Here is a 27,780-nt window from a genome sequence, read left to right on the forward strand (position 1 = left end):
TTTAATATTTGCTCTATTTTAATTTGTTAAAATTTTAGATCAACAACTTTTTTTATTTTCTCTATTATTTGTTTACAAATAACATTTTTATTTTACTATAACACTTTGAATTATGGAATCTTCATCATTGTGATTATTCTTTCACTTATGGAATCTTTATCATTGCTATATGTTAGTTTAGAATTTTAAATTGGTTCTAAAAGTTGGTGTGCCAGTAACGTTGCTAAGGAATATTGATCAGAAAAACGGTTTATGCAATGGAATAAGATTACAAGTTACTCAATTGGGTAGGCGTTTTATCGAAGTAAAGGTTATTTCGGGTACAAACATTGGTCATCGCACCTACTTAACTCGTAGTACACTAACTCCTGCAGATAAAAAATTGCCATTCAAGTTGAAAAGAAGACAGTTCCCTATAGCGCTTTGTTTTGCAATGACAATTAACAAAACTCAAGGCCAATCCCTAGCAAGAGTTGGAATATATCTTCGACATCCGGTGTTTACACATGGTCAGTTATATGTGGCTTTATCCAGAGTGAAGAGTAGAGCCGGAGTTAAAATGCTTATCTTAAATAAGGAGGGTAAAATTACAAATCAAACTACAAATGTGGTTTATAAGGAACTGTTTAGTAATATATGAAGTTGTTGTCTTTTATCGATGGAATTATTGTAAAAATCCTTTTATTTTTCCTTGGAAAGTGATGTTTAATAAAGATTTAATTTTGATACAAACGATATTATAAATTGTATATTCTATTATCGTCGCCATATATAGGTATGAATTTTGTTTTTGAGTTGCAAATTATCGTTTGATGTTACAAAATTTAATTATTTCCACCCGTGGCGCCCACGGGTCAATAACCTAGTTTACTATATAAGAAAGTTGTATTAAATTGATAAGTGATGATTAAACTTAACAAATGAATGTTTGGCAAAACTAGCTGGTAGTTGTAGCTGAAAGCTACTAGCTGGTGGCTAGAAGCTGTAGATGGTAGTTGTAGCTTTTTAGATGTATTTAGATGTTTGGCAGAGTAGCTGGAGCTTTTAATAAAATGTATAATATTACTAAAATAAGCATAATTAAAAACAATAATAGTAAATGTATTTATTTTGAAAGATTATTTAAGTGAATTAAAATACTAAAAGCTTGTAGCTCTTTTTAAACGTTACTAGTAGAAGTTTTAAGTTTTAAGTCTTTTCTCCTGACCTAAAACCTTCAAGCTTCTTAAACCAAATAAGGCTTTTAATTGAGTGGAAGTTTTTTCTTAAAAGTTTGAAGCTTGAAGCTTGAAGCTCTTAAAAGCTCCATGCCAAACATACCCTATATGTGTTATAAACCATTTTAAGGGAGGCATTGAGAGGAGCAATGCGGTTGCCCTGCCGGGGCATATTTTTAACAGGGCACAAATTTTTAAAAATTAGACATTTTATGTTTAGTTGTAGATACTCGAACACTAATAAGTCAACCGTCGTGATAAAATTATTGTAATATAATGATTTTGTAGGGGTAAGTATGAATATAATTTCATTGATGGTGTTTACAGAGGTGTATAATTGCTAATCTTAATCAGCAAATCTTGTTTACATTTGGACCGTCACCACCACCATTGCAATTTTACGTTATGCCTTAATTTTAGGGCTTCAATTATTTGAAGTTATGGAACCAACAGTTGTGGTGGCCTTGCTAGGGGGTTGGTGGTGGTAGCCGACATATGGTGGTTGGTGATAGTGGCAGTAATTTGGTAGTGGGTGATGGTAGTGAGTGAATTGTAAAAGAGATAGTGGGAAGAGACATCCACGCAAGCTGCCACATAAGAATTTTTTGATAACCAGGTGTGCCACATAAGCATCAAACTAATGGAGTTAACATTTCGTTAGTCACGGACCGTTAGAAATAAATACACCTTAAGTTGAAACCACCACCAGCTAAGTGTTAAGTTAGGACTGTTATTTGTCAATATACATAGTTGGGGTTATTTAAAACCAATTTTTCTTATATTTATTGTCATAACTTTAATCATCGTTTTAAAATATTGTAGTTTGATAAGGCCTAAGAGACATATTTTTTCCGGCCCAGCCCGGACACATGAATTCTCAGGGCCGTCACTGAACCATTCTCCGCATTTTCTATCATTAGTCACGTCAGTATCACCACAGCTTTTACTCCCTCAAATTAATATATTTTGTCTCTCATTTTTTACTAATATATCTCATGTATATTAAGTAAGAAAATATGTTTATATTTAAATGAAAAAACTCGAATCAAACCCGGAGTTTAGATGAGTATTTCCATAAAGTAAAGGATACTAAAAAACCTTAAATCTATTTGAGTGAAATAGATCTGCAAAATGAATAGCATTTTGAGTCTCGTTACATGAAGAGAGGGCTTCACGGAACCACACTTCAACATAAAAATAAGCATGGCATATTTTTCTATAAAAACAGTCAATTAATTTCTAATAGAATTTTAAATCAACGCTAACTTTGTTAAACCAAATTTGATAGATACTCCAAAACTAATATAATTTTCAACCTTATCCACAACCAAAAATTGACACCATGTATTTTATTTATTTAACTAATATGTCTAATAATGGACCCACATTTTTTCCATTTGAATATATTCTATGCTTAATCATTGCGTAAAAGCGACACTCATTTATTCATATTTATATTTTTTAAAATGTCTTAATCAGTTAAGTGCAACATAGACCAACGTTTCTTAATTCTAATTTAAACAGAACTAACTAGTATTTTTACATCATGACGCTTGCTGCATACTTGCATATATCAATAATTACGTATTGTATTTGCAAAATATTACAAAAAAGTTATTATTATAAGTATATATGGGATCATAGATAACTAATCAAGTGTCGATGGCTACTTTGGGGTCGTAACCAAAGGGGTTAAGTAAAATGTTATGTTTATCCCGTTACTAAAGCAGTGAGGTTTGTCAGCTTTCTTTTATAAAATCTAACTATTGTTTAAGAAAAACATGCGGGTCTCTAGAAATGACACAGAAGACAACGACTACAAATTAAAACTGCTTGACCACTGATCACTTTATAGTTAAGTCCAAATAAGTTTATACTTAACATGGTCATGGGTTACAACTTAAATGTAAAATGGATTACATACACTCATAAATCACGGTTTAGTTTGGTTATCTGTCAGATTATTTATATTATTCAACAGATATGTTATTTTACTTCTTAGACCAAAATATCAAAAGAAATATTTTATGTTATTTTACTTTAATGCAATCAAGCGATAGAGTTAGGGATCATAATGTTTATACAAAAGTTTGATTTTTCAACTTTGATCATGATTATAAAAGCGAGTAAAACTATATATTTAAACTCTAACCAGATATTTGTTGTGGAACACATATGTGATCCACATAAGTTAATAAATCAACGTCATTATAGTTTCACTATAGATTGTTCTCGTTCAACTTCGACTCTTTAACCCAAGAGTATTATTGTAAACTCATATATGACATCCACAAACATATTATCATAAGCGTGTGCACACACACACAATTGTATAAAAAGGCCTCGTCAATCGTAATTTATTTTTTCTAAGTCTAAATTATTGTTGAACTTAATTGCATCGAGTAACACGAACACTGATAATTCTGTGGTAACTCATCATGTCTCTTTTATGTTATCAAGAATGAACCATATATTACAATTCATAAACAATTTATTTATACTAGAAAACTATATTGATCTTAATCAAATACTTCTCTAAGTTATAATCTAATGATAAAATTACCTCTAATAATTAAATCAAACTACATAACTCTAAACATTAAGTTACTAATTAATTAATTAACCTTAAGTTGAAGTTAACCATTTCAACTTTCTTTTAACTCGTTTAAGGTTATCTTTCAGAAATTACATACTCCTATAATTTATTTAAAGTTTTTAAAATTGCATCTTTAAACACCCATTGGATTGTAGATTTGTAGCAAATGCGAAGATGCAAATGGAACTTATGCAAAAAACAAATTTTCGTGTAACATTCTGGAATTATTAATTGTCAATTTTTACAATCAATATTTATTCTTGATGTGAGACTAGTTGGTCAATTCAATCTGTCAAAAGTTTACATTATACTATGTTTATGTGGCAAGACTGACTAAACTCGACAAAGTGATTCATCAATTAGCTTTCATCCAACCAATGGTTTCTCGACTCATGCTTGATACGTGTTATAAATATAAAAAAGTAATCATTTAATTTAATTTAGCCCAATAACAATGCCGTTCAAAAGAATAATAATAGTAAATACCAACAATTACAATTGACAATCTCCATCTCATACATTTTATGATTCATTCCCATGTTAATATTTTTAACAATCAACAAATAAAAGTTCGACCACTTGAGACAACCCGATGGTAAAAGACAACATCATACGTCCACAATCATAGATAGAGATGGGTAGCCAAGCACACCATCTCTTATTCCGAAGCAAACCATCACCGATTGTGGTAAAATTCGGTTGAGATCAAATTCGAACTTGAGACCTTGCATCGGGATTGAGCAAATTGTATTAATTGTATGGATCATGGAATATCATTGAGAAATAGGAGTCCGTGTTATCAAAAGATTTTCTGCAATTATTTATAGTATGGAATGAGTCAATCAGCCACTTTGGTATCTTATTGAACAAAAATAGTGATATTGTTCATCCATTGATCAATAATTCAATTTTGACAAGTCTAGTGATTCTAACTCAAATCTTTAGTTTCCCTCCAATGTTAGCTGAGCTAAAGCTTATCGGCCGAGTTAAGAAATAAGAACACAATTAAATTCATAATTAAAATTCGATTCAACAAGAATTTCGAATTTTCAAGTTAGAGTAGGATAAGATATATTAGGGATGAGATCGCTACAATATCTGTACGACTGTACCGGTATCACATATTAACTAAACCGGGTATTGAATACCATACTGAATTTACATGTACGATACATGTACCGATATTTTGGCACGATTCCCGATGTGATGCCGCTTTCTTATTTTCTCAAAATTCCAATAATCCTGGTAACAATACAAGTAACAGATAAGTTAAACCGGTAAATTGGTACGGGTACCAGAATGGTACCGACATATAACAAACCATAATACCAACTTTTAGTTATTAAATATGAAGACTTCCTAATAAAACCTCGACATATTCTAAACGGATACTAAATACATAAAATGTACCCGTAAATCCCAAATATTGAAATCTTAAAATATTAACGATACCGATAATGTAAATCAATGCGTGTACTCGGAAAAGAAAACAATTTTATAATATATGCTTTTTTAATAGCTAATTGTTTTTCCATCTATTTCATTCATATCTCTAATGAAATTAGAACCAACACACCATACAATTAACCGTTAACAACTTAACATATACATTTTCTAAGATATAATAAATTTATGAATTAAAACTTATTAAAAAGAAAAGGTTTTAATAATACGTTAAAAAATGACCACTACTATTGGTGACACGTGTAAATGGATTAATATAAATTGTTGCAAACGTGGAGCTGAGTCATCAGAAGGCACTGACTCCACAAGTCCACAGGTGCTTTTATACAACACCCTCAATCACACATGTCACCTAGTCATCATGTTATTACATCCAGAAGTGTCGACACTACCTATAAAATATAAAGGTATGTTATTTAAAAAGAAAACAATATAATATCCCCAAAATATTATTATAATTTATCGTATACTAAAAAACTATGACCATATTTAAAATATAAAGGCATTAATGAAATTAGTGTTTTAAGTGTTGATCCAATAAGAAGAGAACCGACTTTCTTGTCCTTTTGTTTTTATTCGACTATTAATGTTACTAGATTGGATTAAAATCAGATCAGAGAAATTTAATAATGAAAACAAACAAAATTTTTGAAAGCCGATCTTCCTCGGTTAATCGGTTCAATGCTAGTCTAAAAAATTCGGTCGACCAATAAAAGCAGACCACAAGTTTTGTCGGTTTTTGTCATGTTAGTCTGATTCATTAAAATTAGACCAACTACTTTATGTTTGGTTTATTAGCTCGTCAACTGAATCATAACACTAACGATCACATAAGCAATTTATAATATTTTGAACCGTTAAGGCTGGTTTAAAATCATTGTTGCAGAAGCTTATAAGGGTTTTCAAGTCGGTTGACTTGGGATTTGCTAATACTCGATCTAAACGGAGAGTACTCGTGTAGTACTTTGGCATGGTAAATTATAAGAAAATTAATTTAAAAAAAAATCATACACACGTCAAATATCATAAGTTTATAAATATTTATAACAAATTACGTATATATAAATATAAAATATACATCTTTAAGTACATTAGTATTCTAAAAATTGATAACCATTAATTAAAAAAATAATATTCATTCTTTAATATTACAAACTTAGAAGTCACATTTTTATTTTTTTATGTTAAAATCAGAGATACAAAGATTGACTGTGTTTGTTTGATTCCGAGTAACTGGATAGGGTTAAAAAAAGTTGACTAGTTGGGTGGTCAGCTTGTTTAGAAATTTCAAATGAGGTTAATCTCTCTAGTATATTAGTGACATGTGGCTTTGAAAGAATTCAACTAGGAAAAATATGAGAACGTACAAGACGCTAACGGTGACGCGTTCACTTGGATCAAATGAGTCACGATCAAGACTAATTGTTTCATATGGAGTGCAACTAGGCCCGCTTTGTCGATAAGGGGTATTTCAGTCGATATAAATTGTGTTTGGTGTGGTTTGGAAACGGAAACCATGGACCAACTTTTAATCTTCTGTAAGCTATCTAATTGAGCGTGGTTAATCATTTTTTGCTAGTTAAAGTTTTCATTAGAAACTCAATGCTAAACGATTAAACAATTGGTGGAATTTCTAGTCACTTTGAAGCCAACGGAGAAGAAAAGGGCAACTGGACAAAGTAATAATTGCAACCACACGTTGGATTATTTGGAGAACAAGAAATGAAACTATTTTCAATCATAAAGATATAATGTCTGGTAGGAAGATTAAAATTAATTTCTTACTTTTGGATCAAGAATACAGCGGATCTCAAGAGCTTGGATTGGGAAAATGACGGTGCTTAAATTTCATTTATATGCAAATCAGTTGTAAGTTTGTTGTACGCCGTTATGTTTTCCTTTGTTCCCTTTCTCAAGCTTGTTGCTTGTTTAATGAAGTCCAACAATAAAAATAAAAATTACCAAAATGGTCAGATTTGGAGTTTGAAGCATCAAATTGTATTTAGTTGTTTTGTTGTATGTCGTTATATTTTCATATTTGTGATCGTCGTACATGTTTTACTCTAAACATTAAAGATGCCTTGAAGTGTTAATATTTTTGCGTGCTTGTGAATTGTGTAGATAACTAATAACACTTAAACTTGATAGTTGAATTTTGTCTTTTTTGTTAGGATTAAGAGATGCTTAGACGAATTTAATAGTAAACACAAAGTTATGAGTTTTACGTTTTAAGGGGGTCAAATAAATATACTCTTCCTCACCTTCTTTCCAAAATAAAATACGAGATCACGCTTTAAAAGGTATTATAGTCGGTAAACATTTGTGAATCACAAGCATTCTAATAAGATTAAAACACTATTATTTTGAAAATAATTTTTTTAATAGGGAAAAGTGATAATGCAGCATCCGCCTCTCGCACCATCATATTGTTTATTTTATACACAAAGTGATCACATCTTTATTTTTGATTGTCCAAACTACTTCAAAATCGTTACAGATAATATTAGTTGGTTACCGGGAGTAAAGTGCTAAAATCGTTCATGATGTTTCGTCAATTATGCAAATTTCGTTCATAATTTTTTTTTATTTTTTTATTTGTTTTGCAACTGGGCCATTGAGATTTCCCACTTCCTGCCAATGATGCTTGAAGAGGTATGTACCCGCCTCAACACCGAGCGAGGCGGGTCAACCCACAAGATATAGACAAGAGGCTTGAAATCAAGAAGGCACAAAGCCAAAACCTATGCGCATGGCGCATATCACATATGCTCACGCATATCACATATGCTCATGCATCACATGCTCACGCATCACATATGCTCACGCATATCACATCTGCGCGTGGCGCATCCGCGCGTGGCGCATATCACATGCTTGTGCATATCACATCTGCGCATGAAACATCTGCGCGTGAGAATAAAGAGAAGACCTCGCCCATCCTCAGGATAGGCGCGTATCACACATGCACATAATCATCCTCGTCCTTATCCAAATCAGGATTAGGGCAACCTTGATGGTGCACGTCAGACAACCTTCCAGAAGGTATCTTTTTAAGGAATAAGAATATGCTGATGTTGACAGCTGCCAATGAAAGGTGGACAACTCAGCAAAACCCATGTGCTACCACGTGATTATAACCAATGAAAAAGCACCAGGTGTCCCAGAGGACACGTGGCGCAAAACAATTGGAGGAGGCCAGCAAGGCCCTAATTGGGTCTGAGCCCAATCATTGGAAACCCTAGCACTATAAATATCACATCAACTCCACAAGGAAGAGGACACAATCACATTTAACTACACAGTATTCAGCTATATTAAGCAATACTCTCCAAATTTCCTTACTCTCATATTATTATTTTCTCCTACAAACACTTATTCTCACACCGGAGGGTTACCCCAAAGAGGACCCCTCTGTCCCTTTCTGAGGGGTAAGTTTACGGTGCTGTTCATTTTGTAGGTGGAAGAACCCAGATCCCAGAGAACCATCGGTGGAATAGCATAATCACATCCGAGGAAAGTAGATCGTCTACCAGTGAGTCGATCCACGTTTCTTCATTGGCGCCATCCACTGTTACAACGGCAACAAGATCTCATCAGATCTCTAAAAAACAAATTTTCACCATGGTTTCTGGCGTTCGTAATGTCGATCAAGTTCTGGAGGATATTGAACGTGAGGATGTTAATGAGGGACAGCAGTTTCTGAGAGTGCCGCGTGATTCTACGCGCACCACCAGTAACCGTCCCTTCATCACAACTCCTCATGGACAGACTGAAACTCCTCCAGACGATCTCACGTTACAAAATCTTGCCGGCGCGAAACAAAAAGGACCAATGGGTCCAGAAGATGAAACAAATGACCCTAAGGAATGGCTCATAAACGAGCAACGACGTCTAATGGACAAGTACAATGAGATGGTCAAACAGAAAAAGTTAGCCGACTTAACACAAAGGCTAGCGTTTGACAAGCAAGCCATTCAGGGAACAAAAAGGGCGCGCGCGCCGGAAGAGGGTCACTCTGTTCACACTGAACACGCTGAGTTTAGTGATGAAGAAGTGCACAGCGTCAGGAAGACGCGAGATACTCAGGCAGGAGGCTCACAGCTCCGCGCGCACATGAACATGGCGCCTAGAGCCAGAACCGATCTGGATCTGCACACACCATACAGCCCACCAGTGAGAGGGCAAGTGGATGTAACCACCCCATACAGGCCAGCTATCTTGGTGAAACATTCAAAATTCACTGAGCGCATTGCGAAGGCCCCCATCCAGCACAAGACCAAGATGCCAAGTGGTTTAGGCAAATATGACGGCACAACAGATCCAGACGATTTCTTACAAGGTTTTTACAACACTGGAAACCTAGAAAGCTGGACGATGCCAACATGGTGTCACATGTTTGCTCGCTGCCTCACGGGCGCGGCGCGTGTCTGGTTTGAAAGCTTGCCTACTGGGCAAATCGATGGGTTCGAGGAACTATTGGAAAAGTTCCAAGCTCACTTCGTACAACAGCGAAGACACACGCGCGACCATGATGACATTATGCACTGCGTGCGCAGGAATGATGAAACGATTGAAGACTACATCACTCGTTTCAATCAGGAGTCTCTGGCAATCGGAGGTATCACTGAGCAACTATTGCGCGTGGCCTTTATACAAGGCGCGCGCAGTGATCAACTCCGCCGAGCTCTCGTAAGCAAAGATGGCATGCCAACCACTTGGGCCAAACTAATGGAAGCATCGCGAGTCTTCGCGAGAAATGAAAAACAAATTGCCCAATATAGAGTGAGAGAAAGAGGGCATCAAGCAGAGGCACCGCGCAGCAGCGAAAGAAGGGGCAAACAGAACACTGTATGGTCCAGGTTGCAATCAACCAGTTTTTCTTCCGCAGAAAAGCAGGCGCAACCAAGCTCACCCCAGCCCCAAAAAGACGTTCGTAATCGCGGGGAGGGTGACAAGAGGGAAGGCGGCAGAGATCCTAGCAGACCTCTGCCAAGAATCTGGACTCCCCTCACTAAAACACCCTCACAAGTGTTAAGCACTGAGAATGTCCAGTTCAAAAGCCCCAAGCCACTACACTACAAGGGACCATCAAACAGTGGCAAGTACTGCGAGTTTCACAAGTCCACGGGACACAACACTGATGCATGCCATCACTTGAAGGATGCAATTGAAAAAGATGTGAAATCAGGCAAGCTGGCTCACCTGGTGAAAAACCCAAGACCAGAAAGTGAACAACCAGAAGGAGCCTCTGCCAGCAAAAAGTACAAAAGAATCTGTGTAGCCGAGGGAGGAAGGCAAGGGCAAACATCAAGAAAGAGAAGCGCGCAAATCCAAGGAGATTGGCGCGAGCAACAAGTAATCTTCCCAAGAATCAGGGGAGGCCCTTCTATCAGCAGTCCTCTTGTCATCACTACACACATTGCTCATTACGAAGTGTCAAAAGTCCTGGTGGACACTGGCAGCGAATCGGACATCATGTATGAGCAATGTTTCAGAAAACTGGATCCGGCAGACCAAGCAAGGCTCGAAATTGTGAATGCACCAATCTCTGGTGTTTCAAATGAAATCATTCATCCCCTAGGTCAAATACAATTTGAGCTAACTATGGGGGATGAGAAACACAAGCGAGCCGAAGTTGTCAACTTCTTGGTCTTGCCCACCACTTCTTGCCACAATATGATCTTGGGTAGAGGAACGATTGCCCAATTTAACGCCATACCGTCGCCAGCGCACGGCGCGTTGGGGTTCCCAACACCAACAGGTGTAACTTTTGTATACCGAGATCATTTGTGTGCAGTGACAAATACTCCGCGGGAAGGGAGAATGAAACTTCCAATGGCAGACAACGCGCCAGAGGAATGGATTCTCAACCCAAAATTCCCGGAGCAGAAGATCACAATTGGCGCAACGATATCAGACGACACGAGGTTGAGAATGAAAAGATTGCTCACGGCATATATGTCGGTCTTCGCGTGGCAACACTCTGATATGACTAGGGTTCCGCGAGACCTGGCACAACATTCTCTCAACACGTTCAAGTCTGTAGAGCCAATTGCTCAAAAGAAGAGAGTCATGGGGGATGAGAAAGCGAGGGCCATGAATGAGCAGGTTGAGGATCTACTGCGCGCAAACATCATCCGCCCGATACGATACCAGACGTGGGTAGCCAATCCTGTGATGGTAAAGAAAAGTAACGGGTCATGGAGGATGTGCATTGACTTCAAGGACCTCAACAAAGCATGCCTAAAGGATTGTTACCCCCTCCCAAACATCGACGCAAAGGTGGACTCCGTGGCGCCATTCAAGCTCAAATGTTTCTTGGATGCCTACAAGGGCTATCACCAGATTCAAATGGCACCACAAGACGAGGACAAGACCGCCTTCAGAACCGACAAGGGTGTTTTCTGTTACACAAAGATGCCCTTTGGTTTGAAGAATGCGGGAGCCACCTACCAAAGACTTATGGATGCCGTTTTCAGCGAGCAAATTGGAAGAAACCTAGAAGTCTATGTGGATGATTTGGTGATCAAAAGTAGGGAGGAAAAACAAATGCTCAAAGACATCGAAGAAACCCTTGGGCGCCTAACGGAAGTTAACATGAAGCTCAATCCGAGCAAATGCACTTTCGGCGTGCAAGAGGGAAAATTTCTAGGTGTAATGGTCACCAAGGATGGTTTTAAGGTGAACCCTGAGAAGGTGGAGGCCATCCTTGACATGCCCACGCCATCCACCATGAAAGAAGTTCAGAAGCTGAATGGTAGATTGGTATCAATCAACAGGTTCCTAGCGAACCATGCAAGCAAATCTACCCCATTTGTCAATACATTGAGAAACTGCTTAAAGAAAAGCCAATTCAAATGGACTCCTGAGGCCGAGCAAGCTTTCAGTGAGATTAAAGAATGTTTGATAAATCTGCCCGCGCTCACAGCTCCACTTCCTGGTGAAACTTTGACATTGTACCTATCAGCAGGAGAGCGCGCCATCGGCGCAGTATTGTTGGTGGATCGCAAGGGAATCCAAACGCCAATATACTATGTGAGTCGGGTGCTGACAGATCCTGAGACGCGCTACTCCATCATGGAAAAGTTAGTTTTATCACTAACACACGCGTCGCGCAAGCTTCATAGATATTTCAATGGTCATCCTATTGAAGTTCTAACTGGTTACAACATCCAGCAAGTCTTGCGGCGCCCCGCGCTCTCGGGAAGGCTGACAAAATGGGCCCTGGAATTAGGTGAACACACGATCGCCTATAAGCCCGTCCAGCAATAAGGGGGCAAGTTTTAGCTGATTTCATCGCAGAAATCCCCGAAGGAAGAGTTGAAGAGGCTCAGCGCGAGGTAGACCCTCCGCGAGCCAATGATGAAGAAAATGTTTGGAGATTGTTCACTGACGGAGCTTCAAACAACGAAGGGTCCGGCGCAGGTCTCAAACTGGTGGATCCAGAGAATCATGAATATACTTATGCCATCAGGTTGGACTTCAAGAGCACCAACAATGAGGCTGAGTATGAAGCCCTGCTGGCTGGGCTGCGCATAGCGCACAAATTCGGAGTTAAAAAGCTAGAGGCCCATGTTGATTCATACTTGATAGCAGCACAGGTCAATGGCCTTTATGATGCCAAGGAGAACACCATGCCTCTATATCTAGAGCAGGCGAAAAAGCTCATCGAGCAATTTGACTGCTTCAGAATCATTCATATTCCGCGCAGTGAAAACAAATCTGCAGACGCGCTGAGTAAGATGGCATCAACCAGTTTCGATCACTTTGGCAAAGATGTCAGGGTAGAAGTAATGAGCAACCCGTCGGTGGTAGCGAAGCCTGTCCTTGTAACTCATACAACCCCTTCATCATGGATAACTCCAATAATGGAATTCTTGAAGGAGGGAAAGGTACCAGATGATCGCGCACAGGCGAGGAAGATAAGACACAAGTCGCAGAACTATGAACTCCTTGATGGCACATTATATCGACGCTCTTATCTTGGGCCGCTCATGAAATGCCTAGATGCTGAGGAAGCAAGTTATGTGATCAGAGAGATACACGAAGGAATCTGTGGAATACATGCTGGCCCGCGCATGGTGGTTGCCAAGGCAATGAACGCAGGTTACTATTGGCCAGGCATGTACTTGGACGCTCTAAAAGAGATCCAAAAATGCAAAGCATGTCAGAGCTATGCGCCAAACACCATGCGGCCAAAGAACAACTTGATTCCAGTGACCTCTGCATGGCCTTTCCACAAATGGGCAATCGACATTGTGGGTCCCCTTCCGCAAGCGCAAGGGCGAGTAAAATTTTTGGTAGTGGCAGTAGACTATTTCACAAAATGGGTTGAAGCCAAGCCACTAGCAAAAATCATAGCCGAAGCGATGATGCAGTTTATCTGGAGCCACATCATATGCCGTTTTGGCTTACCCATGGAAATTGTGAGCGATAATGGCAAGCAATTCACTGACAAGAAGATATCCAGCTGGCTCAAGGAATTGCGCATCAACCAAATTTTCACTTCAGTTTATCACCCTCAGGGGAATGGCCAAGTGGAACGCGCTAACCAAAGCTTGCTGAATGGGCTGAAGAAAAGGTTAGAGGGAGAATCCCATTCTTGGGTCGAAGAGCTACCTAATGTCCTGTGGGCACACAGGACATTAAGCAAAACCAGCAATGGCGAATCCCCGTTCAGCCTAACCTATGGATTAGAGGCAATGATTCCAGCAGAAATTGGATGCCCATCCCATAGAGTGCTCATGATGAGCAAGATTGATAACGGGCGCGAAAGAAGGTTGGATCTCAACTTACTTGAAGGGCGCAGAGAGGCGGCTATCATCAGTGAAGCCAAATACAAGAAAAAACTGGAAAAATATTACAACAAGCGCGTGAAAGAATGCCACTTCAAGAAAAATGATTTTGTCCTTCGAAACAATGAAGCTAGCCGCGCGATACCCCCGGGAAAAATGTCCCCCAATTGGGAGGGACCTTATCAAGTCTTGGAAGAATTGGGAAAAGGCGCATACGCCTTAAAAGATTTGAATGGAAAGAAGATCCCGCGCGCATGGAACGCAGCACAGCTTAGAAAATGTTTCATGTAAAAAAGGAAAAGTTTGTAATCAAGGCTTTTTAAGCCATTATGAATAATGATACGCGCTATCTTCTCTTAATGTGGATTCTATTACCTTTTGCATACATGTTTCACACTTCCCTTTATTAATTTTGAGCAATATGACAACATTGTATTGACATCAAAACAAAATAAAACGAAGTAAAACATACATGCGCAAACGCGTTAACGAGTCTTAACTCTAAAACGTCAGGGCCTTAGCCCAAAATTATGAGCCTTAGCTCAGGGCCTTAGCCCAATAATGTGAGCCTTAGCTCAAATCACTCACAACATCCATCCTACATGCTGCGCAGACTGACCATAAAAATACCTAAGCACAACTAAGGCAAAGCAAATGCCAAAACATAGTTGTTAGGGTCTCAGGTCGAGGTCGCGCATGAAATTGTAATGGATATCTGAGTAACACACATTGACACGTAAAGGCTAAAAACTCATAATTCCATATAATAGATGCGCGATAACGTCGCGCAAAAGAGGAATAATGAAAACGCCAAGGCACGTGTCAACATAATCAAGATATGGCAAAATCACTTACAATATGACAAGGATTAAGTATAATAATTTCATTACAACCTTGTTCTTATTTCAACGTGTAAGCATATCTTATATTCAACAAGCAAACATGCAATATAAAGAGATGAATGGGGAATGCGCAAGATGCGAAGAAGGGAAAAACAAAATTTCATTCCAAAACATTGAAATTTACAAGTTTACAAGATGATGAGATACAAACTACAAATAAAAATAAAAAACATGAAGGGCTTCTCAAGTCTCCACGTCGACGTCAGCCTCTTCATAGTCCTCATCACCGCCCTCAGCATCTGGCGCAGCCCGCTCCTCGTCATCTCCAAACTGACCATAGTCAAGTTGTTCATCCTGAATGGAGTCTTCTATCACAACAGTGTCAGGAGCGGATCCTTTGGCCACGCCAGAGCCGCTAGCAGGAGCAGCATTCCCCGCGCCATCATCGCCGCCACCAGCCCCTTCGCACTCGTCAAGCAATTTCTTTAGCGCGCCGAGGTCGGGCTGGTCAGCAAGCGCGGATATCTGCAAATCATAAGGAAAAATATGAGTACAAAAATACTTGGAAAATAAATCAAAGTAATCTCATTAAAGTTAAAATACCTGCGCAAGGATAGGAATGGGAGTATTCAAATACTTCTCCCCCATCTCGGCCATGTCCGCGCAGGCAACGTCGCTCTGATAAGGGTAGTCGGATGGGTTCTTCTTCAGCATCCCATATTCATAGCCATCCTTAAACCCTTCAGCTCGACCCACCAAGCGCGCGGCAGCGTTGCAATCCATCACAAGGGCCTGAAACTCGTCTGAATATTTCATCGCGTAAGCGCAACGAGTCATACCCTGTGAGATTAGCCATTGGCGATCTTGCGCGAGGGAAGCAACAGACGTCTCAAGAGCAGGAATCTGAGAGTTTAACAACTCAACAGTTTCCTTAGTCTGTTTCAGCTCCTCTTTGTCGGACGCTGCTGCCTCCAAGGATTCTTCCTTTTCCGCTCGCGCAAGCTCGAGCGCTTCCTGGCTAGACGCTGCCGTCGCCAAGGCTTCATCCTTCTCGGCCTGCGCGGCCGCCAGCTCCTTCTTCAGGCGCGCAACCTCACTCTCCAGTGATGATTTTTCAGTTATAGACTGGACAAGAGCTTGGTCACGCGCCTCCGCGTCCAGCTCCAAGTCGCGCGCTCTACGCGCGTACTTGGCCGCGTCCGCCTCCGCCGCCTGTAGCTTCTCCCGCGCAGCCTGAAGCTCATGCCCGCGCTTCACGAAGGCGCTGTTGGCACTTGCTCTGTTCTCACTGAGCTCTGCTTGGAGCTTCTCAGCTCTCTCTCGAGCATCAGAAAGATGCCAAGCAGACACTTTAGCCTCTTGCTTGGCTTCCGCAAGAGCATCACGTACCTTTACGTAATCATAGCGAAGCTCTTGGGAGGCAGCAAAGAAGGCCGACCCAGCAAACAGATGATCGTTGAGCAAGTCATCGCGAGCGCGGTCCTCCTGGAACCTCCTTTCAGCTGGAGGCACAGAATGAGCCCAGAATTCCGCACACACACCCATGGACTGAAATGTGCTGTCCTCAGTAATATTCCATCTCGGGCGGTAAATGTGATCGGATTCCTGCAAAAACAATGTAATTATCTAAGTCAACAAAACACTAAGATGGAAGTCCGCGCAGCGGAGCAAAAACGAACCTATACCTGCGGGGATGAAGCAAAAAAGTCAGCGCCAGCCCCACGAGAAGGCTCCGCCGCGAAACCTCGTGGCGCTGCAGGGCTGGCGCGGCCGCCGTCGGAGTCTTCAACTTCAAACTCCTCATCCTCCTCGGAAACAGGCCTTTTCTCCTGCGACCTAGAACCAAAATCAGTCTCGCGAGGAGGGCTGTGCGCAGGAGGAGGTGAAGGAGGTCTCGACGCTGCCATGTCGGCGCGTAAAACGGCCTCCTGCTCCTTAGTAATCCCGATGAGGGGAGATTCAGCACTTGCAGGAGCAGGAGCAGAACCAGCGGCGCTGGCACCGGTGCCAGGAGTGCCACCAGCAGCTTGTACGCCAGCTATGACTCCTATGAAAAAATCAACAAAAAGAAATGATTCATGACTTGATCTAAAAGAAAAAAGTCAGAAAATAAAAGCGCAATACATACCTTGGCGCAACTCCGTTCGCGAGGCAAACATCGCCATGAAGTCCATTCTACCCTTTTTTGAGGGTAAAACGGGGGACTTCGAAGGGACCTCCGGCGCAGCCTCGGAAGATTGTGGCGCTTGAGGTTGATCCACCAAGGTCGCCGGCTCTACACACATTTGAGTGAGCAAAGATTCGTTAGTAATTCTATCAGAATCGCGCTCATAGAACCATAAAAGATAGGCAAAGGATAAGCAAAGTATACCTGTCGAAGGCGCAACACCGCTTCCCTTTTCCGCCGCGCGAAGGGAGGAGGTAGCGCCACCATACCTCGTGTGGACAGGAGGTCTGCCCACTTTTTGAGGCAGGGAAGACAAGGAAAACTTGGTGGTAAACACCTGGGTTTTCTCAAGTCCCTTCGCCTGGGTAGGAGGATCCTGAGCAACAGGGGCATCATCTTTCTTCTGTTTCTTACTGGCCCCTGCGCCAGTTTTCCCTTTAGCCTTACGCTTTAGTTAGAGCGCCTCCTCCTCCTCCTCCTCTTCCGCGAGCTCCAGCTCGTAGTTTTCGAGCACATCTACAATAAGTGCAAAGGAAATGTTAGCCAAATTTGGTATAAAGGCATAAGCATAAGTACAAAGGCTTACCAGGCGCATCGCTGTCAAAGACAAATCCCAGATCAACAGGGATGAACATGTCATCGAAGCGATCGGGGAAACCAACCTCCCCAGCGCCCAGCGCGACGGAGCCACCCTCCATATGCTCGTCATAGGCGGCATGGACATACTCCTTGCTGACTGCACAAAACAAGTCAAATGATATCAGCAAAACGAAGTACATTAGCGCAGAGGTAATGGAATGAGATTAACTTACACAAGCCGTCAACTTGGATAACGGGCTCAGTCGCGCTGTCGGCCCACCTCCTGCTCATGCCAACCCCCACCAGCGCCTCCTCGCAAATGTTCTTGGCGGGGGATGGTTCGGCAGTCAACTTGTTTACCCAGGCGCCAGTTGGGTTCTTGAGGACACCCACATCCGCAGGCGCAGAAGAAATCGCGCGCATGGTCATGCGGATGGGGATCACACCAGCCCTGATATAGAAAAATCTCTCAGACCAGTCATGAAGGCTCTTGAATGAAACAGTGCAGCACTTGACCTTCTGACTGCGAGGAATAAATGAGAACCAAGAATCTTGGATCTTGGGCTTATAAAAAAATTGAAAGCGACGAGGGGTGGGCTCCTCGCGCTGGGATTTGCACATGAACTCAAAGTGAGTCATGCGCACAAGTCCAAACGGATGGACTTGGGATATATGAATCCCATAAAACTTAAGCAGCGCACCCACAAACCTTGTCATCGGGAGACGAAGGTTGCAGTGGGTGAAAAAATGGCTATAAAGGGATATATAGCCGGTGGGCGGGTCCGCCGCCGTTTGCCCGGCCGCCGGCAGCATGCAACCATACTCAGGGAGAAAACCCTAAGAGGCGATAAGGCTGTCAAAATCGGCCTGCCTCAGTTTGCAGGGGATCTCATCCCACTTCTTCACCGTCTTGGTCTTCCCTACATCCTCCGATGAGGCCTCAGCAGCCTTCTTCCCCTTGCCGGTCTTCTTCAACGTAGACATTACTAAGGATTTAACACGGCGATGGATAGGGGAGATTGTGTTGTCTGAACTATCAGACATACAACTGTAAAAACGAACGGAGGGTGCCTCTAAAAGAACAGAGATCTGGAAGCAGAAGACGGTGATCGGAAAAGAACGAAAGAAAGGAAAGCTTCGAATAAACAACAAAGAAGATGAAGAATAAAAGCTCTAAGGGCTTGCTTTTATAGGCCCAGGAGAGAGAAAATTTGGCACTGAACGGACTTCACGCGCCCCCACTCGCAGGTGTAAGCCAACGCGAGCGCGACACGTGTCCCTGATACTGTGTGAGGGGACACGAAAAGAAACGATACAGCTGCTACCATAGTTCACGCGCCACCACTCGCAGGTACGGACCAACGCGAGCGCGACACGTGTTCCTGACACTATGTGAGGAGACACGAAAGGCAACTGTAGCACCTCGAGCACACGAAAGGTCTGACACGTCTCCATCACTGACGCATGTCAGCAACAACCAACCACGTACAGGGACGATTCGTTTTCAGCCAAAAGGATAGAATTTCGCGCAACGATGAGTAATAAGAAGAAAAGACAAACCCTATTAAAAAGAGCAACCTATTAAGTCTAATATCTATCTTACCTCGCTCGCGCGAGACAAGACACACATTAGACTGGGGGGGCTTGAAGAGGTATGTACCCGCCTCAACAACGAGTGAGGCGGGTCAACCCACAAGATATAGACAAGAGGCTTGAAATCAAGAAGGCACAAAGCCAAAACCTATGCGCATGGCGCATATCACATATGCTCACGCATATCACATATGCTCATGCATCACATGCTCAGGCATCACACATGCTCACGCATCACATATGCTCACGCATATCACATCTGCGCGTGGCGCATCCGCGCGTGGCGCATATCACATGCTTGTGCATATCACATCTGCGCATGAAACATCTGCGCGTGAGAATAAAGAGAAGACCTCGCGCATCCTCAGGATAGGCGCGTATCACACATGCACATAATCAACCTCGTCCTTATCCAAATCAGGATTAGGGCAACCTTGATGGTGCACGTCAGACAACCTTCCAGAAGGTATCTTTTTAAGGAATAAGAATATGCTGATGTTGACAGCTGCCAATGAAAGGTGGACAACTCAGCAAAACCCATGTGCTACCACGTGATTATAACCAATGAAAAAGCACCAGGTGTCCCAGAGGACACGTGGCGCAAAACAATTGGAGGAGGCCAGCAAGGCCCTAATTGGGTCTGAGCCCAATCATTGGAAACCCTAGCACTATAAATATCACATCAACTCCACAAGGAAGAGGACACAATCACATTTAACTACACAGTATTCAGCTATATTAAGCAATACTCTCCAAATTTCCTTACTCTCATATTATTATTTTCTCCTACAAACACTTATTCTCACACCGGAGGGTTACCCCAAAGAGGACCCCTCTGTCCCTTTCTGAGGGGTAAGTTTACGGTGCTGTTCATTTTGTAGGTGGAAGAACCCAGATCCCAGAGAACCATCGGTGGAATAGCATAATCACATCCGAGGAAAGTAGATCGTCTACCAGTGAGTCGATCCACGTTTCTTCAATGCTCAAATCGATAACTCCGCTAATTTTATCTGTTAACTCAGGATATATTTGTCTTTTATCCTTGAGTTAACGATGAAAATTAACAAAGTTAATGATTTGGACTGAATTGGCAATACGTGAGAAACCTAAATGATCCAGTTGTATAAAAACTGTTTGAACGAAAATCACATAACTGACCATCAAAGATGATTTCGGCACTTTATTATAGAGGTGTACAAATCGGGTATTAGAAAAACCAGGGTTCAGGTATTAGTAATACTCGGGTCGGGTCCGGGTATTGGCTTGAAAAACCATACCCTATGTGTCGGGTCCGGGCGGATATTGAACCGGGTCTTCAATACTCGGGTATTTGAACCCTATTTTCGAGTATTGAAAAAACACATTTTCCTGATATTTGAATACCCTATTTTCGAGTATTAAAAAAACTCTTTTTTTTTGTAGCGTTCTTATGTTAACGAGTCTGCTTTGTTTTTTTATCCCTACTCAATTTTTTTGTATACAAACTCAAAGTTCATTCAAACATATATAAACAACTAAACAATTGATATAAAAAAACATATATTTTATGTGTTTTAAATTGTTGTTTGGTATATCAAAAGACGCTTCTTTAAATAAGTGTTTAAAAAAGATCCATTGGAGAACGACTGTAAATCTATGGGGTAGCCACAAAACTACTGTCAAGTGCCACACAAGCACATTCGCACAAACAATAATATCCGGGTATACAAAAAAATCCAGTTCGGGTATGCAAAAAACCCGGGTTTCAAGTATGAATAGAATCGAGTTTCGAGTATAACTAGAACTGGGTTTCGGGTATTATCGGGTTTACATCGGGTTCGGGTTTCAGCATTGAAAGTCATTCCCTATCCGCACCCTACGGTTAAGGTCGAGTATTAAAAAAACCCGGGTATAAAAAACACGGTTCCGGTTCAGGGTTCGAGTTTTCTGTGCTCCTATACTTTACTCCTGTTATTGGGCTCTGCCGCACTGGGTTGTTGGGTTTTAAAAAACCCAATATGTTATCGTCATGTGCTTTAGGCTTTTACTCTATTAATTAATTAGCTATAAACTCAACAAATGAAAACGTCGTCGTCGTAACTCCTTTCCACTTCAAATCCAAATCCAAACCCAAACCCAAACCCAAACCCTAACCCTAACGAACTCCACCAGTACACCAGCAATGGACACGGACGAGATCTTCACCAACGGCGTAGACGACGAGCCATCACCACCACCACAACAGCAACGGCGTCCAATCATCAGCAGCGAACAGCTCGACATCGAGGCGTACGCCGCGTTATACACCGGCCGTACAAAGATATCCAGGCTATTATTCATCGCGGACAAATGCGATAACGTGAGCGTGAAGCTAGAGGCGCTGCGGATGGCGTATGTGGAGGTTAAGAAAGGAGAGAACACGCAGTTGTTTAGAGAAGTTGTGCAGAAGATTGATGGACGGTTAGGGTTAGAGTATGGGAATGATGTCAATTGGATGGATGCGGTGGACCGTAGAGCCGATGTCAGGAAGGAGAAGCTGGAGAATGAACTTAATGCTTACAGAGTAATTTATTATACCTTGTTATAATGTTGCTAATTGTTATAATGTTTAGAGGACTTAGGATTGTGATTAGATTAGTTGAGTAAGCGAGTTAGGTACTCGAGATCGGCTTGTTAGAAACTTGAATTGAGTTTAGTTTAAAAATAAGGTTGTTTTTTAAGTGAGTTAGGGCTTCACTTGTGGAGCTCGAGCTTGAGAAGCTGGAGAATGAGCTTGATGCTTATAGAGTAATGTGTTGTTTGTTGTTAATTTATGATTTTGTGATTCGTTGTTGTAGTGTTTCTAGTTGTGTTTAGTTATTAGGGGTGTCAGATAGTTAGGTACTTGAGATCGGCTTGTTAGAAACTTGAATTGAGCTGAGTTAAAAGATAAGGTTGTTTGGTAAGTGAGATAGAGCTTCATTTGTGGAGCTCGAGATTGAGAGGCTGGAGAATGAGCTTCAATGCTTATAGAGTAATATGTTGTTTGTTGTTAGTTTATGATTTTGTGATTTGTTATGATGTTTAGGGAAGTTAGAATTATCATTAGGAAACTCGAAGTGTGTGGTTAGTTGTTAGGGGTGTAAACGACTTACATACTCGATATCGGCTTGTTAGAAACTTGAATTGAGTTTAGGTTAAAAAGTAAGGTTGTTTTGATAAGTGAGCCTGAGCTTTACTTGTGGAGCTCAAGCTTGAGAAGCTGGAGAATGAGCTTTGATGCTTATAGAATAATATATTGTTTGTTAGTTTATGATTTTGTGATTTGTTGTAAATCTGCTAATTGTTATAATGTTGAGGATTTAGACTTGTGATTAGGAAATTTAAATTAGGGGTGTAAGCGAGTTAGGGACTTGAGATTGGCTTGTTAAAAACTTGAATTGAGTTGAGCTTAAAAATATGGCTGTTTGATAAGTGAGCCGGAGATTCACTTGTGGAGCTTGAGCTTGAGAAGCTGGAGAATAAGCTTGATGCTTATAGAGTAATAAGTTGTTTGTTGTTAGTTTATGATTTTATGTTTTGTTATAATTTTGCTGATTGTTATGATGTATAGTGAAGTTAGAATTGTGCTGAGGAAACTCGAAGGTTGTGATTAGTGGTTAGGGGTGTAAACGAGTTAGGTACTCGAGATCAGCTTACTAGAAACTTGAATAGAGTTGAGCTTAAAAATAAGGTTGTTTGATAAGTGAGCCCGAGCTTCACTTGTGGATTTTGAGCTTGAGAAGCTGGAGAGTGAGCTTCAATGCTTAATGAGTAATTTATTATTCGTTATATGTTTCCATTTTTATGATTTATTGTTCTAATTGAATATTATTGAAGTTTTTTACTTCAGTTCATGTTGCTAATTGCATGATTTTGGTACTTTTTATGTAGCAGTTTTAGTAGTTTTGGTGATAGCTTAATTCAACTTTTAACAACTTAAACTTATGATTAGGAAACTCAAACCTTGTGCATAGTTAGTTATTAATGGCAATTTAACTAAGGTACTTACACAATTATACACATGGTTTATGCAATAATATACTTTTTTAGTCATAATTGAAGGAGCAAACGAGCTGAGCCAGAGCTCGATTAGGTTCGAGTTTGGCTCATTTTGATTTTTGAGAGTTTGAGCTTCGCTGGTTTCGAGCTCTTTTTTTTTATAGTTTGAGCTCAGCTTGGGCTCATTTGTTTATTAATTAATCTGTCTACTTTTTTAATAATATTATATGTTGAGCAAAACCTTAAACGAGCCTAAACTAGGCTCAAGCTCGTATGCAGTACCTTAAACGAGCCAAAGCTCAGCTGTGCAGTGTGAAATTAATACACAGAAGCCCAAAAGAGTTAAAATTGAAAAAAAATACAAGGCTTGACGAATCTAGATGATCTTCCCATGCATGGCTCAAGCTCGGGCTCGATAACTAAATGGGCTGTATTTGAGGATCGGGCTCGGCTTGGGTTTGATAAGGCTTGGCTTGTTTCTAGCTTTTAAAGATCCATTTCCGAGTAGCTCACGAGCAGCTAAGCTTGTCTGCACTCCTAGAGAAAATCAATTACTTTAATGCATTTAAGTGATGATCACAGTTTCAATGCCAGTTTGTGAAAATATTTGTTTTCTATTACAACTTGTGAGGATAAAAGTCTTCACTTTTAGCCCAAATAAACTCATTTGGTCATGAGATTACAAATTTACTACTTGGCTAACTTGTTTCTGTTATTGCAGACAAATTTGATTAAAGAGAGCATTAGAATGGGATACAACGACTTTGGAGACTTTTACTACGCTCGTGGTACACTTGGGGAGGCGTTTAAGAATTATGTTCGCACCCGTGACTATTGCACAACTGCAAAACACATCATACACATGTGCTTAAATGCAATTTTGGTCAGCATTGAAATGGGACAGTTTGCACATGTCACAAGCTATGTCAGTAAAGCAGAACAAAACAAAACTGACCTAGATCCCATCACAATTGCAAAACTACAATGTGCTGCTGGACTTGCTCACCTTGAAGCTAGGAAATACAAACAAGCCGCCCGCAAGGTCTTATTTCTTTTAACCATATTTAATATAAAAATATTAATCTGGTATACAGTTACAACCTCATTAACCTCATGGGTTTGTTCATAGTTTTTGGAAACGGCTCCAGAACTAGGGAACAACTACTCGGAAGTTATTGCAGCTCAAGATGTTGCAACATATGGTGGACTTTGTGCTCTTGCAAGTTTTGACCGAGCAGAGTTGAAGGCAATATTATATTTTATAGTTTATTTAATACTCTACTGTCACACTATCTAATAAAACTGTATACTTGATTTACAGGCAAAAGTAATAGACAATATTAACTTTCGTAACTTCTTAGAGTTGGTGCCTGAAGTAAGGGAGCTTATCAATGATTTTTATTCAAGGTATGTTTGATTTGTGCGATCTGATTATTATTAGAAATTACTCAGTTGGTCCTTATAGTTTACCCATTTTGTGGATTTGATACATTGTTTTTGAAATTAACACCTTCAGTCTAGTGATTTTCAATAAAGAACACATTTAACCCCCATCCACAGATGGGTTATCTTTTTCTGTTCAATTTTTAAAAATGACTTTAATTTTTCATTACTTTTTTTAGTAGTAAAGGGGTATTTTAGTCATTTAACACCTATTTAACAGAAAATAACTCCATTTATGGCCGGGGACTATATGTGCTACTTATTTAAAACTACAGGACCAAAGATGTAATTTTGAAAATAATTTATTAAATCTGTAAGGCAACCCGTAGTGGGCGACTTCTTCCGGCGAAATTTAGGCGATAGGGGCGACAACAACCCCCCCCCTCGGGCGAAATTGGGGGGGGGGCAACTATTTGTCGGGCGAAATGTGGTGAAAATAATAATTAAATATTATTATATATGTTTGTGTGGTGTATATTTATGTGTGTGTATAGAATTATATATTAGCCTACAACACCGTTACACCCCAAAAACGAATTCCTACCCTTTGCTGACTGGGCGCCACGTGTCGTAATTCACCCAATTTGTAGCCCCTCCAATACACAGCCTAATATGAGTAAACCATTAGAATTAAAGTTTTTGTATTAATTTGCATTTTTGCAGTCACTATGCTTCGTGTTTAGATTACCTTGGGAACCTTAAAGCAAACCTGCTGCTTGACATTCATTTGCATGATCATGTGGAGACGCTTTACACTGATATCCGTAACAAAGCCCTAATTCAGTACACACATCCGTTTGTATCAGTCGACTTGAACATGACGGCTAATGCCTTTAAAACCACTGTTGCTGGTATACAAAAAGAACTTGAAGCTTTAATTACAGACAACCAAATTCAGGTACTGTTATAACTAACTAACTAAATCATGCATTGGCCAACAAGTCAACATTATAACTAATCTATTGATCGATGTGTTTGCAGGCAAGAATTGACTCACACAACAAGATCCTGTATGCTCGACATGCGGATCAAAGGAAAGTCACGTTTCAAAGGATCTTGCAGACTGGGGTTGAGTTTGATCGTGATGTTAGGGCCATGTTGATAAGGGCGAATCTTGTTAAGCATGATTATAATCTCAAGGCATCAAGGAAGATTTAAAATTTTAAGATTTGTGTTTATAAATTTGCACTGGATTTACAGTAGCCTTTTATGTAAAAAGGAACTGGTTTTCAATACAGAGTGGTCTGTGACTGGGTGTTTGTGGTTAACATGTAGGTTTTCATCTTTATGTTAAACGTGTATGTCATGCGAACTGGAACACAACCCATATGAATCTGATAACGAGCCAGCTTGTGAAATGTAAAGTATGATAACGAACGCAAACCATTTGAAGCATGGTTCTAAGTAATAATCCATCATGCCGAACAGTTAACACCCTTGTTTTTTTTAGCTGAGAACACTTTATCGATTTTAAAGCTGTTCAATCGATCGATTATGATTTGATTGACTGAATTGGATGTATTTGGTGGTAGGGTCATTATGTTATGTTTCAAACGAAGAAGCATATGCAGTTGTGAACTGCCATAGAGCTATTATTAAAGTCGAAAATAATAAAAAAAAATCTCCGATCAGCTTCAGACCCCATTAGTTGCATCCGGATCCTTTCCAATACCAAATTGTACATCAAAGTCTGTATCAAGATAAGTAATTGTAAAGTAACTATAAGACCTTTTAAAGATCAGATACGCAACTATAAAATGGATCAACAATTTTAACAAAAATGTATCATGACAAGCATTTGTAATTAGTTATGAGATCATTACCAAAGGTTTAGTTTACTGAACGTTACATAATAGAGGTTATGGTTTCAAGGTGTCGTGACTTTCGTCTCACAAATCTCTTGGAGTTAACAGCTCATGTAGTTAGAATCGCCCAATGCATCACCTTCCCGTGTGTAGTAAATACTTGTTTTTTTTATCAGTGTTTAGCATGGAAAACCAGGCCCCGTAAACTTTTGTTTATAAACACATGATAAATATTACAAATATTGTTTTGTTGCGATCGATCATGTCTCCGATTTTGGCAATATGATATAGATTTTGAAGACTTGACATTCTGATCCATCACACATGGACTTGCACAACCCCACAAACAAATAATTCATGAAGCAAGAACATAAGAGATTCATCAAATATATATTTAGTTACACCAAAAAGGGAAGTAAAATGCGAGATTAACTTGAATACCATGTGCACAAAAGTCTACTAATTTAATATATATCAATATGATTTCTATAATATATAAAAATGCAAGATGTTAAAATGGCAACATTCAACTGTATGTCTGTATCAACATAGGGGAGCATCAAAGTATCACATACATCAAGTTAAGGATTCGTCTTCATGACCGCCACTGATGTTTTACAGCAAACCTTTTTAAGATAAGGAATGTTAGAACCTAGTACCAAGTGTTATGCATATGTTCGTATGATGCACATGCCGTTAACAAATGAACGCTTTAAAATAATAGCGAGAATAATTGCTTAGAAACATCAATGTTACTCCCTTTATGGTCACCTAACATGTTGATTCAAGGTTACTGTGGCTAGTTTATAAATATTTGACAACACCATAACTTGCAGATCACCCGATACAATCATCTTCAAATCAAATACCCAAAGTACAAATAAAAAAATAGAGAATTTAGCGTTTGTGCGAAAAAGGATTGAGAAGAGAAAAAAAATTTGGACCATTTCTCGATTTGTGCGTGTCATCCTTGCGCAGGGGCCATGCTAATCTTCTCTGTATCGTTCCAATTTTATCGGATGTCCCCGAAGGGACGATTATTGCCATTGACCTCTGTATTTGAAGTGGACCAGGTTTCTTCTCTGTTTCGATGTGGGATGAACTTATATGAACTTAACTTACTCTTTTTATCAAAAAACAGAATTGAAGGGAGGATTTGATCTGCAGGTAGAGATTATGCAATAAGATGACATGATTCCTGCAAAAGAAAGGAAAAAAACCAAGTGGGATGAATTGGTTTCTAACATATCTTTACGCTAACTAATTCACTGTTTTAGTTT

The 27,780-nt window shown here is 40.1% G+C and overlaps 2 protein-coding genes and 1 non-coding gene across 3 annotated transcripts in view; 2 read left to right on the forward strand and 1 right to left on the reverse strand.

Moving 5' to 3' along the window:
* Positions 1 to 18,691, forward strand: part of LOC143623262 (calcium-dependent lipid-binding protein-like) — a 147,217-nt gene extending 128,526 nt beyond the window's left edge. Inside the window, exon 12 of the mRNA XM_077094214.1 lies at positions 18,679 to 18,691. The gene's annotated coding sequence lies outside the window, so the exon portion shown is untranslated. The remainder of the gene's footprint in view (positions 1 to 18,678) is intronic.
* Positions 18,692 to 21,386: 2,695 nt separating this feature from the next.
* On the forward strand, positions 21,387 to 25,938 carry LOC143623263 (COP9 signalosome complex subunit 1-like). The gene is made up of 6 exons (XM_077094216.1): positions 21,387 to 21,795; positions 23,974 to 24,294; positions 24,382 to 24,498; positions 24,574 to 24,659; positions 25,359 to 25,593; positions 25,677 to 25,938. The coding sequence occupies exons 1-6, from the start codon at positions 21,415 to 21,417 to the stop codon at positions 25,851 to 25,853; spliced, it is 1,317 nt and encodes a 438-aa protein (XP_076950331.1). The 5' UTR covers positions 21,387 to 21,414; the 3' UTR covers positions 25,854 to 25,938.
* Positions 25,939 to 27,432: 1,494 nt separating this feature from the next.
* Positions 27,433 to 27,535, reverse strand: LOC143623289 (U6 spliceosomal RNA). The gene has a single exon (XR_013151866.1). It is a non-coding gene; the product is annotated as a U6 spliceosomal RNA (small nuclear RNA).
* Positions 27,536 to 27,780: the final 245 nt, after the last annotated feature.

Source organism: Bidens hawaiensis, unplaced genomic scaffold (assembly GCF_021521415.1).
Source record: "Bidens hawaiensis isolate Kalapana, Puna unplaced genomic scaffold, B.hawaiensis_p1.1 tig00003356_1, whole genome shotgun sequence".
NCBI lineage: Eukaryota > Viridiplantae > Streptophyta > Magnoliopsida > Asterales > Asteraceae > Bidens > Bidens hawaiensis.

What these genes read in the sequence shown, in the direction of transcription:
- LOC143623263 (XM_077094216.1), top strand. Translation starts at nt 21,415, where the DNA reads ATGGACACGGACGAGATCTTCACCAACGGCGTAGACGACGAGCCATCA. An exon ending in ATCAATGATTTTTATTCAAG is followed by an intron (nt 24,660 to 25,358) that starts GTATGTTTGATT and finishes GCATTTTTGCAG; the next exon opens with TCACTATGCTTCGTGTTTAG. An exon ending in TTACAGACAACCAAATTCAG is followed by an intron (nt 25,594 to 25,676) that starts GTACTGTTATAA and finishes ATGTGTTTGCAG; the next exon opens with GCAAGAATTGACTCACACAA.